At 34.6% G+C, this 18,222-nt stretch overlaps 2 protein-coding genes across 2 annotated transcripts; both read right to left on the bottom strand.

The window, feature by feature from the left end:
* Positions 1 to 5,190: 5,190 nt before the first annotated feature.
* On the bottom strand, positions 5,191 to 8,205 carry LOC132943643 (uncharacterized protein K02A2.6-like). Its single transcript, XM_061012666.1, has 5 exons — positions 7,614 to 8,205; positions 7,267 to 7,508; positions 6,483 to 7,200; positions 5,618 to 6,440; positions 5,191 to 5,365 (listed from the first exon to the last, which is right to left on the bottom strand). The coding sequence occupies exons 1-5, from the start codon at positions 8,203 to 8,205 to the stop codon at positions 5,191 to 5,193; spliced, it is 2,550 nt and encodes an 849-aa protein (XP_060868649.1).
* Positions 8,206 to 14,170: 5,965 nt separating this feature from the next.
* Positions 14,171 to 15,178, bottom strand: LOC132942659 (uncharacterized). Its single transcript, XM_061011234.1, has 2 exons — positions 14,590 to 15,178; positions 14,171 to 14,511 (listed from the first exon to the last, which is right to left on the bottom strand). The coding sequence occupies exons 1-2, from the start codon at positions 15,176 to 15,178 to the stop codon at positions 14,171 to 14,173; spliced, it is 930 nt and encodes a 309-aa protein (XP_060867217.1).
* Between the last annotated feature and the right edge of the window lie 3,044 nt (positions 15,179 to 18,222).

Raw genomic sequence — 18,222 nt, 5'->3', positions numbered from 1 at the left:
AGCTCATTCTGAATTTTATGAAATTTGAAATTAATATTTGTTATGTTTTTCAATAAAATAAATTCACAGCCCTGGTTATAACCTTTTTTTATACTTTGAATATTTATTACTTAAAATTGTGTATAATAATCATATTCTGTTATTATTATTTAGGTAATCAGTCAATATGTATTTTAACCAAGTACTATTTGTAGTCATTGCAAACATCATAAATTTCACTCTCGGATTTATTGCGTACGATTGTGGAGGGTCGAATCTAAATATCACTTCATTTGACAGCCTGGAAGTAGAAAAATGTGATATTCCAATACCAACAGAAACGCAACAGATATAACGAATACAATTATTACAAAAAATTGAAACATATCCAGTTATTTTTAAATCGTGTTTAATATCTGTGGATTATTTTATAACGAGATGCTCGGCGTTTGAAGATGCGCAAGTGGTGGAGGGCGGATACTTTTCTGACATTATCGAACTAGGAAGTGCTCGATGTTCAGAGGTTCATCAGAAACAATCCTATACTTTTCCACTAAGAAGTGTAGTTACAGACTTAAAAATCAACGAAACAACATATGTTTCAAATACAATGGTAGGGTCACTAGATAAGTATGGCAATTGTAAAGGCGAAAATTTTAAATCAAATAAAGGGGAATGGGAAAACGTCGTTGTCCAAGCAAAATTTAAAATATTGTTATCTGAAGGTATGGCAACAGCGAACACCAAAGATAACATTCTTATACTTCCAACAGGTACAAAACTTAAATTATCAGATAATTACGGCATTGATGCTTTTAAAGGTGAAACCATCTGGTCAAACAATAACATGAACTGCGAAGAACACGATTTCAGTGTCCTATATGATGGACCAGCGTCATTAGTTACGTCAAATACTATTGATGAAATTTCAAAGACATACACTTATATCGTGGAGACTGACAAAATAGTCTTTGCTTTAAAAAAAGTCAAAAAAACGTTTGCCTGCACAGGAATTCCAGTTATTCAGACTGAACATATGCAGTTATTAATTTTAACAGAACCTACATTTTTAAATTATTTTACACGAACAACTATAACTACTCAAAACACTGATTTGTTAGCCTACATAAATACAAAATTTGTTTATGTCGAAAATTTCTTTAAATCAACAATTACATCGTTGTATAACGATATAATACTAAAACAATGTGAGCTAGAAAGAAAATTACTAGAGCAACGACTCACATTAGCGTCTTCTAGTCTTTCGGAGTTTGCGTATTTAATGGGCGGTGGACCAGGGTTTACGGCAATAAAAGTCAGTGAAATTATTTACTTGATAAAATGCAAAAAAGTTAACGTAGAAATATCACAAAAAAATAATTGTTTTAATGAACTGCCGGTGTTATACAATAACAAAACATTATTTATGGCTCCCAAAACACATATTTTACAACAATTTGGAACACAGGTAGACTGCAATGTACTTCTACCACCTGCATTCGAATTGGGCGGTGATTGGTTTGCCATTCTACCAAATATACAGGAAATTAAGAAACCACAAAAGCTTAATCCAGCTACGTCCTGGACATGGTCGTACAAAAATCCGGATTTCCTAATGAATGCCGGTATATATACACAGGACACAATGAAAGCTTTTCAACAGCATATATTGTTCCCGCAAGAAGTGAAAGCTGCTACGAATAATATAATCAGACAATCTATGGGATATGATACGACTAACCAAGGTCTGCAATTCAAATATTTGATAGACGAAAACACGATCGGGAAAATGGTAGAAGATAAGTTATTTAAATTGTGGGGTTGGTTTACGACAGTTGGAACTTTTGTGTCTGGGCTAATGGGAATATTCTTTGTTGTAAAATTAATATTAACAATTGTTGACACAGGTATTAATATTACTTTTTTATATCAAACCTTTGGGTGGAGTACAAAACTTCTGGCAGGATTATTTTCTAGCATTACCCATAATTTAATACTCCGGTCTCATAAGCATAACTTCATGAAAAACCAAGAGTTTGATGAAGACTCTTTGGAAAGAAAAAATGTTCAGCGTTATACTAATAAAACCAATATTTACCCAAATATTCCGTTTGAAATGGTTTAAAACCACTAAAATTAAAAAATTAAAAAATATTTGTACCCATTTTTATTTAAAAAATAAGTTATGAAAATATTTGTATCATATGTATTTAATAATATATTAAATTATTTATTTTGTATACAAATTAATTTTTATGAGTGTAAATATTGTTACGGATGATTTTTTTTATTACAACGTAAAATAAATACGTAAAATGTTAATTGCATAATTTGTATTATGCAATTTTGTATTATATTTTATTTTATTATTATATATATATATATAACTATGCCCTTTTTACATAGATAATATCATGTAAATATTATGACATTTCATAAAATAAAAGCATAGGCGAATTATAATATTATAGTATTATAATATTATAATATTATAGTTTGTCAGTTATCCATTATCTATGAACACTAGCATTAATTTAAGTGGTCAATTATAATAAATTGTCATTAATCCAAATGTTGTGTTTCAATTATTTGTTATATATCAGTACATGTGTTCTGTACATTTGAAGATACATACATAATTTAATTTTAATTTATATACATTATATGAACAATGAACATGTTTAGTTTATACAGATTATTTTTTTACATATGTACTGCAAATTGCAATAATATAAATAATTATAGTTATAATTAAAGGTATTTATTTACTAAATATTATGTGCAACAATCAACTTTATATTTTATGTAGGTATTATGTTTAAAATTAAAATAAGTAAATAACATCAATATTTACTAATCAAAACTATTTAAAATGTTGCTAAATGCTAATATTTATTTAGGAGATTAAATTATCGTACAAAAATTGCTTCATGTCACTTATAAGTTACAACGTAAAATACGCAACACTTTTACTAAAAAATCTATTTAATCGTAATGACAAATTAATATTTTACATGTATTTTAAAAAAGTAATTGGGTTAGAAATATAAATCGAGTTATGGTGTATAATAATTTGTATGCTTAATTTATTGGTTAAAATTTCTAAGTAAACAGGAGCTTTAATTAATAAATAGGGCGCGGCTCGTGATTTAGCAGCCACGTTTCACGCGCCAGTATACATATAAGAAATGCACGGGTGACAATTTATGCTACGACTCCAAACAACCTGAACGACGGTCTGTGTAATAATAATGTACCTCTCCCGCGTCACTACGCGCGGACCGCGTCGCGTAGACTATGGGCGTGGTTACAGACTGCCGCGACGGCGGCGATACGGCGCACAACGCCATCTCTTGAGCGTTGTATGTTTTTCACTTTTACCAGGACGGCCTCTTAAGATTTATTCAATTTTTAATCATCATTAAAAATTAAATATTGTTGAGCCAATATTTATTCATAACTATACAATGTTTTGGTTACAGCGTAAAAAATAAAATATTTTATCAATAATTAATTAACTTTTAAATTTAAATATCTTAAATCCAATTCAAATTAAATATTTATACAATTGTTTTGATTGACAAATGCTGTGTGGGCAGGAGCGGACTAAGCGGACGGTGTCGGCGAAGGTCTTTCCTTTTCAGAGGGCTTAATCAGGATCGCTGGCGGCTTCTTCGCGAGGCTGGTGTGACCGGCGGGGGCCCTGGGAGGTGGTAGACGAGGTTCGGGTGCCGCGGTTTCCCTAGCTCTTCTCCGTCTTTTCGTGACGTTGGCCCAGGTGGCCGGGGCGTCCGTGTCCATGTTAGTTTCGTCCTCGGTTTCCGTGGGGGCTTGGCGCTGGGCGGGACCGATGAGATTCCGGGCGGGTCTGTGCCTGGGGGCTGCCTTTGCCGCGATAGATTGGTCACTTTCCCACCACCTAGGTGTTAGGTCTGTGTCGGTGGATGCGTCGACCATGGGTGGTCTGACTGTCTGGCTGGTCAGTTCGACCCTGGGTTGCTTGGATACTGGCGATGAGGGGGAGGGGACCAGCTGGCCGTTCTTGGTCAGCACCCTGCCTAAGCAGCCCAGGCTCGATCAGGTCCATCATCCTACTGGTGTTGATCCCTTTGGTGGGGTCGGACCTGGCGTCCTTCACGCTCTTCGGGGCCGAGTGGAGGTTGGACCTCACGAGTAGGAGCGCTGCTTCCAGCTCCCTGGGGCCTGGGTCTCCTGATCTATCGTTCTTCCTTTTTTGCTGCTGACCGGCAGCATCCTGCTGGGCCAGCTGCTGAGCTGCCCGCAAGCCCTGGGTCATTATTTCGAGGACAGTGCGCTGGGACCCCGCATCTTGAATGCTTTGGTGGTCCATTCTCGTCATCCTGAGAGGAGCTGGATTCTGACATGATTCCGGGCCGTTGCCCCGAAGGGGGGGGGGGGGTGATGCCCCTATTCGTGGACCCTCCTGAATCACTCAAGATTTGGCAGGCGGGGTACTGGGGGGGGTCCCTGGCGGGTTCCCGAAGTTTCAGCCAAGTTGGGTAGCCGGGGCCTGGGATCCCTGCAAGTCCCTTGGTAGGGTCTTCCGACGCGGGCGGTGGAGGGGGACTTATAGGGGACGTAAATCGAAAATCTTTCGTGAAGGAACTAGGTCTCTAGCACGAAAACTCGCGGAGTTATACTTAACCCAAAAAAAAAGAAGCGGGGGTTAACTTTCAGTATGTAGTGTAGGGAGGTCCCCACTACAATTCCGTGTCGTCCGCGCTTCTTTCTGATGAGTCCTCGTGGAGATATGGGCACTCAAGCAAATGCCCGCACGCGCAGGAGCGCGTCGCAATCGCGGCCGCTGTTGGCCGGGCGGCGCGTGGTGCGGGAAAGCGTTGTCGTGCGGAAAGCACGTTTACGGAGTATTAGGTTAAGTACTCACCACAATCCGGCGGCCAGCAAAACCTAATGGCGAAACTATGCCGGGAGACCCACGGGGGTTATGTTTATCAGGCCGACTCGAAATCGACACCGACCTGTAACGTGAACTTGTTAGATAGTTTAATCGAACGAAACACAACTTAACTAGTTTAATCAGGCCTTAGCCGAAGAAATTGTTTAAATTAAACAATAAAAGTAAATAGAAATAATAATATAGTACATAATAGTAAATAGAACATTAATACAACTTAATATTAACAACTAAGTAATATAACAAAATAATTATAAAACAAAACATGACAATAGTTAATTATCATAACCATATCTTTTTGTAACCTTCCTATCTCTCTCCGAACGACGCACAACTACACTCTCTTTACTTTTTGTTTTACTATGTAACGCATTACTGTTTGGTAATGTGTAATAACCCTGATCTTTATCGATACTTCTAGGATACCTCAACTGATTCTTATGAACTATCCTAGTATTATTATTTAAGTCAATTACAAATAAATATTTGGTATACTGTTTAACTACTTTAGCTGGTAACCATTTACAATAATCTTTAAAATGATTCCTATATAATACTTTTTCATTTTTTTTAAAATAAATTTCACTGTTCTCATTCTCATAATACTTATTATTTTTAAGATTAAAACTTAATTTCTTTTTTTCTTTTACTGTAACTTTACTTTTTGGATTTATTGATGACATAATAGACCTTAACTTATACGAAAACATACGATCAGCTGGAGACTGTGCTGTAACTGTTGAAGGCGTAGTGTTATATACTGTAATGAACCTTACTACTTTTTCTTTAACAGTCAATTTACTTAATTCTCTATCTAAGATATACTTTTTAAAATACTTTTTAACAGTTTGAACCGCTCTTTCAGCCAAGCCGTTGGACTGACTATGAAATGGAGGTGTTTTTGTTATTTTAATATTACTTTGATTACCATAGCTGTTAAATAACCATGAACCAAAAGGAGGACCATTGTCTGATACTATCTCTTCAGGTAACCCAAAAAATGCAAACACTTCCTGCAACTCCCTAATTAACGATTCACAATTTGTTTTTCTTAACAGTTTCACTACTATATATTTGCTATATGCATCAATCACAACCAAAAACGTATTGCCTTCCAAATGAAAGAAATCTACATGCACTCTTTGCCATGGCTTAACTACCATAGGCCATTTTGATATAACTTTTTCTTTACTTACATTAGAAGTCTGATCACATATTTCACATCCTTTACTAAATTCTTCTATATCTGTATTCATATTTTTCCACCATAATACACTTCTTGCTGCCATTTTCATTCTTACTATACCTTCATGATCTTTATGTAGTATCTTTAAAATGTTCTTTTTTAATACCTCTGGCACTACAATCCTGTCACCAAAAAATAAGCAATCATCCTGTGTACTTAAACTATCTTTTAACTTTAAATAATACTTAATCTCACTTTCTACTTTTCTAGGCCATCCTTGTAATACATAGTTATAAACTTTGAATAATATTTTATCTTTTTTTAACGCTTCTACTACATCTGCAGTACTTAAACTAAATTAATTTGTTATACATAATCTACTAATAACATCATCTTCTATATCAGTACCTGTACTTAATGGTAATCTACTTAACGCATCGACATGGACCATTTGTTTACTTGATCTATACTGAAATTCATACTCATACATAGATAACAATACTGCCCGTCTCTGTAATCTTGATGCTGCAACCACTGCTGTACCTTTCTGTGGACTAAATATTTCTCTTAACGCTTGAGCATCTGAACATAATGTGAATTTGTTACCATATATATATTTATGAAATTTTTTCAATGCAAACACTATTGCCAACGCTTCTCTGTGTAACTGAGAATATTTTTGTTCTGCAGGAGATAATGAACTTGATGCAAATAACACTGGTTTTTCTACCCCATCAACTACTTGAGACAAAATTGCCCCAACACCATATGGTGAACCATCTGCACATACTACGATAGGCTTTTTTTGGTCATAAATTTCTAATACTTGATTTTGTAACAACAATGTTTTACTTTTTTCAAAAACTTCTTGACACTTATCGCTCCACACAAATTTAACATCTTTCCTTAGTAATTTATATAAGTCATGTAATTCACTACTCAGATTAGGAATAAATTTTCCATAATAATTTAATAATCCTAAATAAGCTTGCAATTCAGTCACATTATTAGGTGCCCTAGCCTCTTTAATAGCTTCTAATTTCTTTATTTGTGGACGAATACCTTTATTCGACAACGTATGTCCTAAATAATCAACTTCCTTTTCAAAAAATTTACATTTATCCACATTAATAGAAACATTAAATTTATTTAATCTATCTAAAACCAAATCTAACTTTTGTTTACATTTCTCAACAGTGTTTTCACCTATTAATATATCATCTAAATAACAAAACACATTTTCCAACCCTAACAATATCTGATCCATGGTAGACTGAAAAATAGCTGGTGCACTAGCTACACCGAATGTTAATCTTGTAAATCTAAATAAACCTTTTAAAGTATTTATTGTCAAATATTCTTTAGAACTTGATGATAACTCTAATTGTTGATAAGCTCCAGACAAATCTAACACACAAAAAACTGTACAACTCGCCATACTTGCAAACAAATCCTCAATATTAGGTAAGGGGTAATGCTGTGTTTGTATAAATTTATTAATCGTCACCTTACAATCCACACATATTCTTATACTTCCATTCTTTTTAGGTACGATTACTATAGGACTAGCCCATTCACTGAATTTAACTGGTTCTAAAATACCTTCATTCACTAATCTATCAATTTCTATGTTTACCTTTTCTCTCAATTTAAATGGTACTGTATAAGCTTTATGAAAAATTGGTTTAACATTATCCTTTAACACTATTTCAGCTTTATAATTTTTTATTACCTGATTTGACGACTTAGGAATGATATTTGGGTATTTAACAGCTAATGTATCCAAATTACTACTACTTTTTGAAACTTGATTGAACTGAAGAACATTTCTCCAACTTGGATATAGTCTATCCAACCAAGCTCGACCCAAGAGTGGTACACACGGTTTTTTACTTTTTATGACAAATAATTCTAAACAAACAGTTTTGCTTTCAATGTCACCGCGCAGCCTCACGTTAACCAACAGTTTTCCCAATAACTTAACATTTTCTCCTGTAACTGATACAAATTTAACTACAACATCAATTAATGGTACAAAAGAAAACATTTTTAAATACATATCTTCACTTAGTAATGATGCACATGCGCCTGAGTCGACTTCCATTTCTACTTCATTATCCTGGACTATCACCGTGACTAGCAATGGACTGCCTGACTTCTGCACTGAATTTATTCTGTCTTCCACGCGTGGGTTCGAATCCCATCCTCGTCGCCAATGTTATGTATTAAACATGTGTACGCAACCGTTACATAGTGTGGAATGACTTTATTACAATTTTAGGTTAGACTATAATCATAACATAATAATAATAATAATATGATAACATCATAACATAATAATAATAATAATAATAATATGATAACATCATAACATATATAATGGCACATGGCAATTACAATAAGTATAAGAATTTTTAGCACATTTTGGTCCAGCCCACTGGAGGCGGCACACTATATTATTCATGGTGTGTCCTCACGGGGTTACCGGGAAAATGTGTGTGTGGAGGCTCATTACAGCCGGGATGTTTCATACTAAGGAGAAAGGGGATAAAAAAAAAGTACCCGCGTCTTGCGACGCCTCTAAATCATGCTTTGAAAGGGGGGACCAAGGGGAAAAAAAATTACGATACATGGACGTGACTGCTGCTGACTATATTGACGTGGGTGACAGATACTTCGCCCGAACATCGGGCCTGTAGTCGTGTAGGTCTCTGTAAATCTATGTCGTACCTAACTAAACTATCACTTACGACGGAAGTACAATCAGCCAACTAAGTCACGTTAACCGGCGCTAGAGGTGCTACATTATAAAAATAACAATTCTGGCCAGCAGGCCTAAGTTCTGGCGCACATCCCCTCGAACTTCCAGGAGTAATCCCCCGTTCTTGGCTTGCCTCATACCTGTAATATTGTTTCCAACGATGTTGCCATCCATACCATCTTTAAAACGTTTCACCAGCGCAGGATAATCATTGCTGTTTGCAGCATCTACCATTATTTCGGGTGGACGCGTTCTTACTTGTTGCTGCCTAGCAGCCGGTGGCGGGCCCGTAGCCGGCCCTGATGCTGATATCACGTCGGTGACATTCTTGTTTATAGCTTTCGTCGTAGGTGGTTTTCTCCTGACTACTTCAGTCCAGGTTCCACCGTCCTCCATACTGTTACTCAGTTAGTATTAACTTGAGCATCCCTTATTTCCTTGACTTCTTTCCTCAGTTCGTTTAGCCCTTGGACGATGCCCATAAGCGTAGAGTTGGTGCTGCTACTGTTTTCAGTTGCGGCTTCTTGGACCTGCAAAGTTGAAGTCCATGGTGGGTTTGGCTTGCGCCGCTCCTCATGAATCTTGGCCAACCAAATAATCCTTGCCTCCTGCTGTTCTACACGTGCCACTTTGGCATGCTTATAGGCATCGATAGTTTCTGTCAGTGCCAGCTGCACAGGCTTGGCAACGTTTTTTGCCAATTTAACCGCGTCTAGCATGGTTAGTAGTCTCCTACCCACTCGGTTGAAGTAGCTGCTCTCAGTTTTTTCTAGGTTCTCCATATTATTGAGTTATTCGGCCGTATTTGCCGATGAGTCCGCGGTGCCTTTTATGGGGTGCTTCTGGCTGGCCACTAGTTTTTCCACCAGTGTTGTCTTCTGTCGGTAGTCCGGAGATATCTCAATCTGCTCCTCTTTCGTGGCCTGGTCCACGTCAATTGGCCTTTCTGGTGAGGTTGTCTAACCGGGGCCCGTCGTGGTACCCGGTGGGGAGTCGCCCAATAACACATGAGATTGTCCTCTCTCAAAACATTCCTTTTTGATTAGTCCAATTTATTAGATACACGCTGAACTATACTTTGTGTCTGTCTTCTATAAATGTAATATAATCATAGTAGGCATGTATTTACTTATCAATGTATCCATTGGTTTAGCTATATAATTTATTTTTTATCTTAAATCAATGACATTTTTTATTTGCTATGACGTGGTGGTATTGGTTAGTTAGATTTACACTTTTCAGTGCGGCAATCAATTATGACTTTTTGCCGATAAATCTAAAAAATAAAATCACCGGAAAATTTTTTAATAAAATACTATTGCTAGTGAACGATTTGCCAAAAAAAAAAAATTTCTGATGTCGAGTCCTTGTATGTACATGAGTTTAATTCAATCAACATAATGTTTTGGCATGACGTTATAATGGTAATCATACATTAAGGTTTTAGAAAAATCAACTGTATATAATCATCTGCCAAGTTTTTTACTTCTGGCAAGAAGCATCTGGAGTTTCAAAAATTCCGTCTTCATTTTCAATTGTTTTCAATTTACTTCCAATATTTTCATTTTTATATCGTGTTCTTCCCTTGCATTTATACTTGGTGTATAAAGTGATACAATAGTGTATTCTAGTAGCGTCTGTGAAGCCTACTTCGTCACAGCTCGCTGTGGTCTATGATCCCTGATGGAGTATTCTCTGCTACACCACCTCGGTTAGTGTATATGATGGTGGCATACAAAATGGCCAAGAAGGACATTTTCCTTGCATTTATTGGATTTTTATGTTGTGCTTCACCACACATTTCACAAATCAGTCAAGCACTATTTTATGCTATATTTTTACAATAACACATGAGATTATCCTCTCTCAAAACATTCCTTTTTGATAAGTCTTATTTATTAGATACACGCTGAACTATACTTTGTATCTGTCTTCTATAAATGTAATATAATCATAGTAAGCATGTATTTACTTATCAATGTATCCATTGGTTCAGCTATATAATTTATTTTTTATCTTAAATCAATGACATTATGTAATTGCTATGACGTGGTGGTACTGGTTAGTTAGATTTACACTTTTCAGTGCGGCAATCAATTTTGACTTTTTGCCGATAAATCTAAAAAATAAAATCAATAAAATCACCGGAAATTTTTTTAATTAAATACTATTGCTAGTGAACGATTTGCCCAAAAAAAAATTTCTGATGTCGAGTCCTTGTATGTACATAAGTACTTACATTGCAATTCTTTAATCATCCAAGTACGTCCACCGTGACCAGTTTGAATGTGTGTTTGTTGAATAATGTCAAATAATTCTTCATTTTTAACATAATATTTTATATTTGTTTCTCCTGGTTTTAAAGGAACTATAAGTTTATTACTTCCGAGTATATTCAAAACATCATACCGCTTTAATCGTCAATAGTCATTACGTTGTTTATTAGCTTTATCTTTTGAAATGTTCACTTCACTAATTAAAAATTTATATTTTTCAACTGATAGAAAAAAAGAATTATCATTTCTTTTTTTAGATATTAAATCAATAAATTTATTATAAAATAATTCGCGCATGTTTTCCATTTAAAAAAAAAAATCGTAAATAAAAATAAAAATATATAACTAGGTACGTTGAATGACAATACCACACTAAATTATAGCAAGACAGGATAGCATGGAGGTTATCTAGATATAATAAAAGTAGTTGGGTAAGGCAATAAAACACTTTATCGAAATTATCGACTTGTACAATACTTTATGCTGCATAGGTACTAGATAGTATGTAACAAAACATTTTATCAAAATTATCAATTTGTATAATACCTGTTTTATAATTGCGATTAAATAATATCGGCATTACCAACATTCACCAATATCGTTGTATAAATGTCGACATTCACTAGTGTATGTTTACTAAGGTCACAAATTTAATCAATAAGTCGACATTCACCAATGAATTTAATGTATGTTGGCATTAACCGGTGACTGTCAGCATTCACCGATTGCGGTCTTTCACAGTAACACATATATACAATACGCATACTATATTATTGTGATCGTTTCGCCTTAGGATATATTAGGCAACATAAAGATTAGTACATAGTAATTCGACTAAATAAATCAAAGTCATAAATCCTATTAGAATACCTGTGGGAATATAACGAGAGGGCAATGCGATCTTGAACCCGCATTTTAATAGATCCTACAACCTCGCCTGAATCATTGTTCCGATTGTCTAACTACTGTTTTAATGACTCCTGTATGTGATTTTAATATATTTAACGCTCTTTTTTCGGATTTTTGTAATTGCAATACATTATTCGTATTTGTTTCTACGCAATTATCATCGCAAATTCCAAATAAAATATTTGCTTAATTACCCACACCGTCTGTGCACGCGCTTTTGCCTCTGCATAAGTCACTGAAGGAGGAGGAGTGACCATTTTAACAGCAAATTACGGAGTTTGTAATTAGAATAGATCATCACAGTATTTTCCTCGTACGAATTTAGGTTGAAAGCAACTTCAACATTACATACAAGTATTGACAACCTTTTTCTGTCACCGTTGACAAATGACAAATTCAAGCAGCACGTAAGACCCACACTAATGCCGCGGTTTGTTAGTCTAATCCGGCCCGAAGGACCAACAACATGTGCACGCCAAGAGAGCTGACGAGCACAGCGCTGAAGGACCACTCGATAATATTAATCGAGACGAAAAGTGAGACTATGATTGTCTCAGACCTGCACACTTTCCAACAAATTTCATGTCACCTTGTAATACGTTGGGTAGGCAACCTAATGTACACGACGGCAACGAATAGGAGAGGGAGGTGAGGTGTTGATGGGAAGCAGGATGATAGAGTTTAGTTAGGGGGGGGGGGGTCTCTGTGGTCGATTCGGTGTGGTGCAATAACCACAGAGCTCACATGAGTTGGCTAACCCTTAATATTAACTTAAAAAACTACTGAAGGGCTGCATACGGCGATCCGGACAGCCAGCCCAAAGGAGAGACATCCGTTGGAATTGGATCCTGAAGACCTGGGCGGCCTCCCACACACTACGGCGAGTGATGGTAGACTTATGCGGGAGTGGGTGGCAATTGATAAGTGGAGGTGCACAGTGGACGTACACGCCGCCGGATCAGATCACCCACAGATGACAACAGTATAATAAAATTATATAAGAACTCACGGTGTAAATTATGGTACGTGGACGTTTATTTTTAATAATAATGGTTCTGCCGTTGCACTAACGGCGTCCGGGCTCGTCGCAAGTATCGCAGTAATAATGTGTTTTTTGGTCACAGTGACCACACAGTACGATTGTACAAATTTATCACAAATAAAATAAGAATAATAATAATTATTGGTGTGTACCAAAAGAGTACTAACACCCGACAATAATAATGTAAAGAACAAAAAACACGCTACAATAGCGGAACAAAAAAATATAATAAAAACATTTTCGAACGACGAAACCGAGAGAATATAAAAGTTATGAGAACAAGGGCATTGGCCGCAACAGTTGATAATAAGAAAAAAACACAAGAAATATTTAGATAATATACATAACAAAGACAATAAATATGATTCTAATAATCAATAATAATAATACACAAAGAATAATAAGATAGGAGGAAGAGATGAGTGGAAGGTGGGACTGACCGATAAGAACTGCAGTCGTGCCGTCGTGCTCATTACCATATCTGACCACTGCTGATAATTTTCAGCGCCACCATCGTCAATTACTCCTCTCCTTCAGGACCGGACTGGGAGGGTATCGGCCTACTATTCTAGGTAAGCAGGCGGCCCACAATGTATTATTTCAGGAATTTTTAAATGTGTTTGTCTCACTAAATTGATATTTGGTAGGATTTAAAGAGGTTAGAGGGGGGCACTATCTTATAACCTTTATATTCAACAATCATGATTAGTTATGTGATATTATCCAATATCCATAATCCATGTCCCATGATATGATATAAAATAAATTTACTTTAAACTTTGTACTTTAAGGTATACACTTTAAAATAATACACAAAAAATTAGTGGAGTTTATTAAAAATGCAAAACTATTTTTTATGAATTTATTTATTTTATTTAGAATTATTAACTAAAAATATCTTTTTTAAAGGTTTATAACAAATATTAAACGTACCTACATGAAATATTAAAAACATCATTTAAATATTTAAAACATAATTATAAATAATACTAATTATAACACAAAATTGAAAATATACTAACTATTTATTGTATTTAGTTAAGTGATAATAAAAAAGAGACAATAATAATTTTAAGTATACTTAAGATAATAATTTAGACATAAGTGATGATGAAGATTTTAAATACTCTATAATATCTTCCAATGATATTTGATCCAATATTTCTTTTTCAACCGACATAAGAATGAAAGCCTCTAAATGATCATTCGATATTGATGCTCTAAGACGATTTTTTATTATTTTTAACTTACTGAAAACTCGTTCGCAATTCACTTGGCTAATGGATAAAGTTAGAACATATTCGATAGTAGCACATAAATTAGAATATGTTGGCAAATGCATATTAAGCGAATGAAGCAGTTTATATACACAAAGCAAGCAATTATCACGATTATGTACAATATTTGTGTTTCGTTCAAATTCTAAAAAAAAGATATTTATAAATTATAATCAACCATCACTTACCAACCATTTTTATATAAATAAAATAGTATACATACTTGTCTTGGATATTTCACAATCCCATTCGAGGTTAAGGTCTTCATAATCAATATAATTTTGTATAAAATCATGGTCTTCATTAGAAGTGTTGTACATATGACTGGTTTTTTTGCACAAGGGTTCCACTAACTGACTATATATTGTAGCAAAATGTTCCAATTCATCAATTAATTTTGATCGATTAACTGATGACAGTATTGAAAGTTGATTTAATGCTGACTCAGGAATTAGTTTGTTTTTTACATCATTATAATATTTTGGTAACAGATATTGCATATCAGCAATAATACATTTATTATTGGAAAATCTGTCATTCAAACTAGTTTGCAATTGGTCAAGAATGCTTTGAAATACCTCAATTTTGAATTTAAGTTTTGGGTCAGTTGGTGCTTCATCATTACACATTTCATCAAACATACGTTTCTTACGTCTGATCCTCGTCTCAGGGAAGTCATCTTCAACAGTTATTTCTTCAGATATTTTAGTTTTGATAAAGCTACCATTCATTTTTAAAGCAAAACCTTTAGATGCCTTAAAAATATCTTCAAAATTTAATCTACTTATTTCTACAATGCACTTTTCCACCATTAGAAAAGCACTTAAGATATCTAAGTTTTTTGTTTGTAAGTATGTGGAGGTAGGGCCAACACTTTTAAAAATTGGAAGGAAAATGTAAGCTGTTATTATAATATTAAATTCACACAATTTATCTTTTAATGAAATTGCTTCAGAAGTTGTTTTTGGGTCGAAAGTTTTAGATGTTGCAACAAAATGTAATGCATTTATTATTAATGGAAATAAACAATCATCGCCTTCGAATACCCATTTTAAAGCTTTTTCACGGGACCACCAACGTGTTGCACCAATTTTCTGGAGCCTTCGCATTTTTTTTTGACCAGTTCCAAGATTTTCTTGTATTTCCTTCCAGACATTCATTCTTTTATAAGAATCCGAAAAAAAGGTGGCTAGTCTGTTCAACAATCCAAATAAACTTAAAGCTGCCACATTCCCACAAATATCACAAACACATAAATTTAAAATATGCGCATAGCACCAAATGTACACACTATTTTTATTTTCAGTCTTGATGTGGGAACGTAATCCATTGTATTGTCCCTGCATATTAGCTGCACCGTCAAAAGAAGATCCAATAATATTTTTGAAAAGAATTGTTTAGAAAAGACTTTGGCGATGAGCTCATACATTCCCTTGCCTGAAGAGTCTGTTACCTCTACCACACTAAACAGGCGTTCTTTGACTTTTGAGTTGATAACATAACGCAAACAAATAGCAGCTTGATCATTAGCTCCTATATCTTGAGTGCTGTCAACCTATAATTTAACTTAAATAATTATACATTGTTTGTTTCAGATATTGTTAAACATACCTGAATACTAAATTGCCGATCCCCTAATTCATTTTTTATTATTTTCCGCATAGTTACTAATATAGCTTCTATTACTTTATTCACTGTAGTCTTTGATAATAAAGTTATTAAAGAGCCTCTTCCTTTAGAATTAGATTCAACATTTTCTCTACGTTTTTTGCTACATTGAATTGCTTCAGTTAAATATTTTTTTAAAACAGCATCACGTTCTGCAGTAAATTTTAAAAGCTCCAAAAAGTTCCCATGATTAATATTTAGGTCTTCAAGATCGTATAAGCCTTCATTAGTACCTCGATAAGATAAATTTTGTTTTCCAATAAATTTAATTATTTCAAACACTTGTTTAATAACATGGATTCTTTCCATAACTTGCTTTTTTCTGAAGTTCATAATATCCCTACTTACAACAAATTCTATGTTCTTTTGGTTTATTGCTAATAAATATGCTTCTACAGCTAATGAGTGACCTTTACTATTTTCATGAGATTGAATAGCAGAATATATATTTTTGAAATTAGTGCAACCACTGTTAAAATTACTAAGTACAGAGGATGTATTAAATATGCATATAGTACAATATACAGCCTTAACCACATTTTCATTTATACACTCAACTGTAATCCATTTACGGGGCACATTTTTCCCATTAGAATCAACTCTGTTATAAATTCTCTGCAAATCCCAAGATACATTTTTTAACAGTAATGGTTGGTTAGGATGATTTTTTTCAATGAACTGGATTTTTTGAAAAACATTACTATTATTCTGTAAATCCAAATCAATACTTGCTACACTATCATCATCAACTGAGTGTGAATTATTTGTAGGTAATACATTTTCTTGTGCATTAATGACGTATGCAAAATGTTTAAAATATAAAACTAACAAGGAAATCTAGGGCATCTGACACTCCTCAACAATATCAGAATCTAGACAGCTACCAAATCCTCATCAATTCAGAAATCTCTATTACAGAATTTGAAATTGCGCTTTCCAAATGCAACAGTAAAAGTCCAGGACCGGATGGTATACCCTTCTCCTTTCTACACAATTTACCTAAGATCGGAAAAACATATTTACTACAAATTTTCAATTTAATATGGAACTCTGGTAACATACCTCTCAGCTGGAAACACAGTTGTATTATTCCCATTCCCAAAGAAGGAAAAAACAAGTTCAACACATCTGGATATCGCCCTATATCCTTACTAAACACAATGTGTAAGCTTTTGGAAAAAGTTATCAACCTAAGATTTATGTGGTTCACAGAACGAATTAACTATCTAAGCCCAGATCAAAACGGGTTCAGATACCAGCGCGGAACTAACTGTTCATTAATAAAAATCCAATCTGAAATCGAAAACGCAACGAAAAATAAACAATCCCTCGGAATGGTGAGTCTTGACATAGAAAAAGCTTACGATACTGCCTGGAGACCTCATATCATATCAAAACTCCAAAAAATTCTTTGCCAAGGTAACATGCTTAAGTTTATCACAAACTTCCTTTCCAACAGAACCTTTCAAGTCAAAGTTAACAATGTGCTGTCTGAGACGTTTGATCAACAAAACGGTGTCCCACAGGGGTCAACTTTGTCGGTTACGCTTTTTCTCATCTCTATTAACGACATTACGAAATCAATAACCAATCCCGTCAAGTGTACACTGTATGCTGACGACTTTAATATTTTTTGTCGTAGTAATGAACTTTTTACCGTGCAATCACTATTGCAAAAATCATTAAATGACCTTCACAAATGGTCTCAAAAATCTGGTTTCAAATTTTCTGCAGGCAAGTCCCAATGCATAACATTTACACGAAAAAAAAAAGAAAAGAAATTAATTCTCACCATGAACAGTAATCAAATTCCTAACCATAACACTGCTAAAGTCCTTGGAATAATTTTTGACTCAAAAAACTCATGGATCCCACACATTAAAAATATTAAAAAAAATTGCGCATCTAGTATTAACATAATGAAAATGCTAGCTCATACCAGTTGGGGGGCCTCCTTTTCCACGTTAACAACTATACACAAATCACTAATTTTATCTAAACTTGAATACAATTCGTTCCTGTTTATAAACGGCAACAAAAATGCGTTAAAAATATTAGACACAATCCATAACGCAGCAGCAAGACTGGCAACTGGAGCTTTTCGGTCCAGTCCCATTACAAGCCTACTTAATATATCCAATGTGATGCCCCTGCATATTAAACGCCAGGAAAACGTCATGATGCTGGC

Source organism: Metopolophium dirhodum, chromosome 4 (assembly GCF_019925205.1).
Source record: "Metopolophium dirhodum isolate CAU chromosome 4, ASM1992520v1, whole genome shotgun sequence".
Taxonomy (NCBI): Eukaryota; Metazoa; Arthropoda; class Insecta; order Hemiptera; family Aphididae; genus Metopolophium; species Metopolophium dirhodum.
Note: the sequence above shows the minus strand (reverse complement) of the source record. Positions and strands in the feature narration are given on the sequence as shown.

Coding starts and splice junctions, on each gene's coding strand:
- LOC132943643 (XM_061012666.1), bottom strand. CDS start 8,205: ATGGAAGTCGACTCAGGCGCATGTGCATCATTACTAAGTGAAGATATG. Junction 7,201..7,266: donor GTAAACAAAAGTTAGATTTG/GTTTTAGATAGA, acceptor TTTTTTGAAAAG/GAAGTTGATTATTTAGGACA. Junction 5,366..5,617: donor CCAGCTGATCGTATGTTTTC/GTATAAGTTAAG, acceptor TAATAATACTAG/GATAGTTCATAAGAATCAGT.
- LOC132942659 (XM_061011234.1), bottom strand. CDS start 15,178: ATGGTGGAAAAGTGCATTGTAGAAATAAGTAGATTAAATTTTGAAGAT. Junction 14,512..14,589: donor TTGTGAAATATCCAAGACAA/GTATGTATACTA, acceptor TCTTTTTTTTAG/AATTTGAACGAAACACAAAT.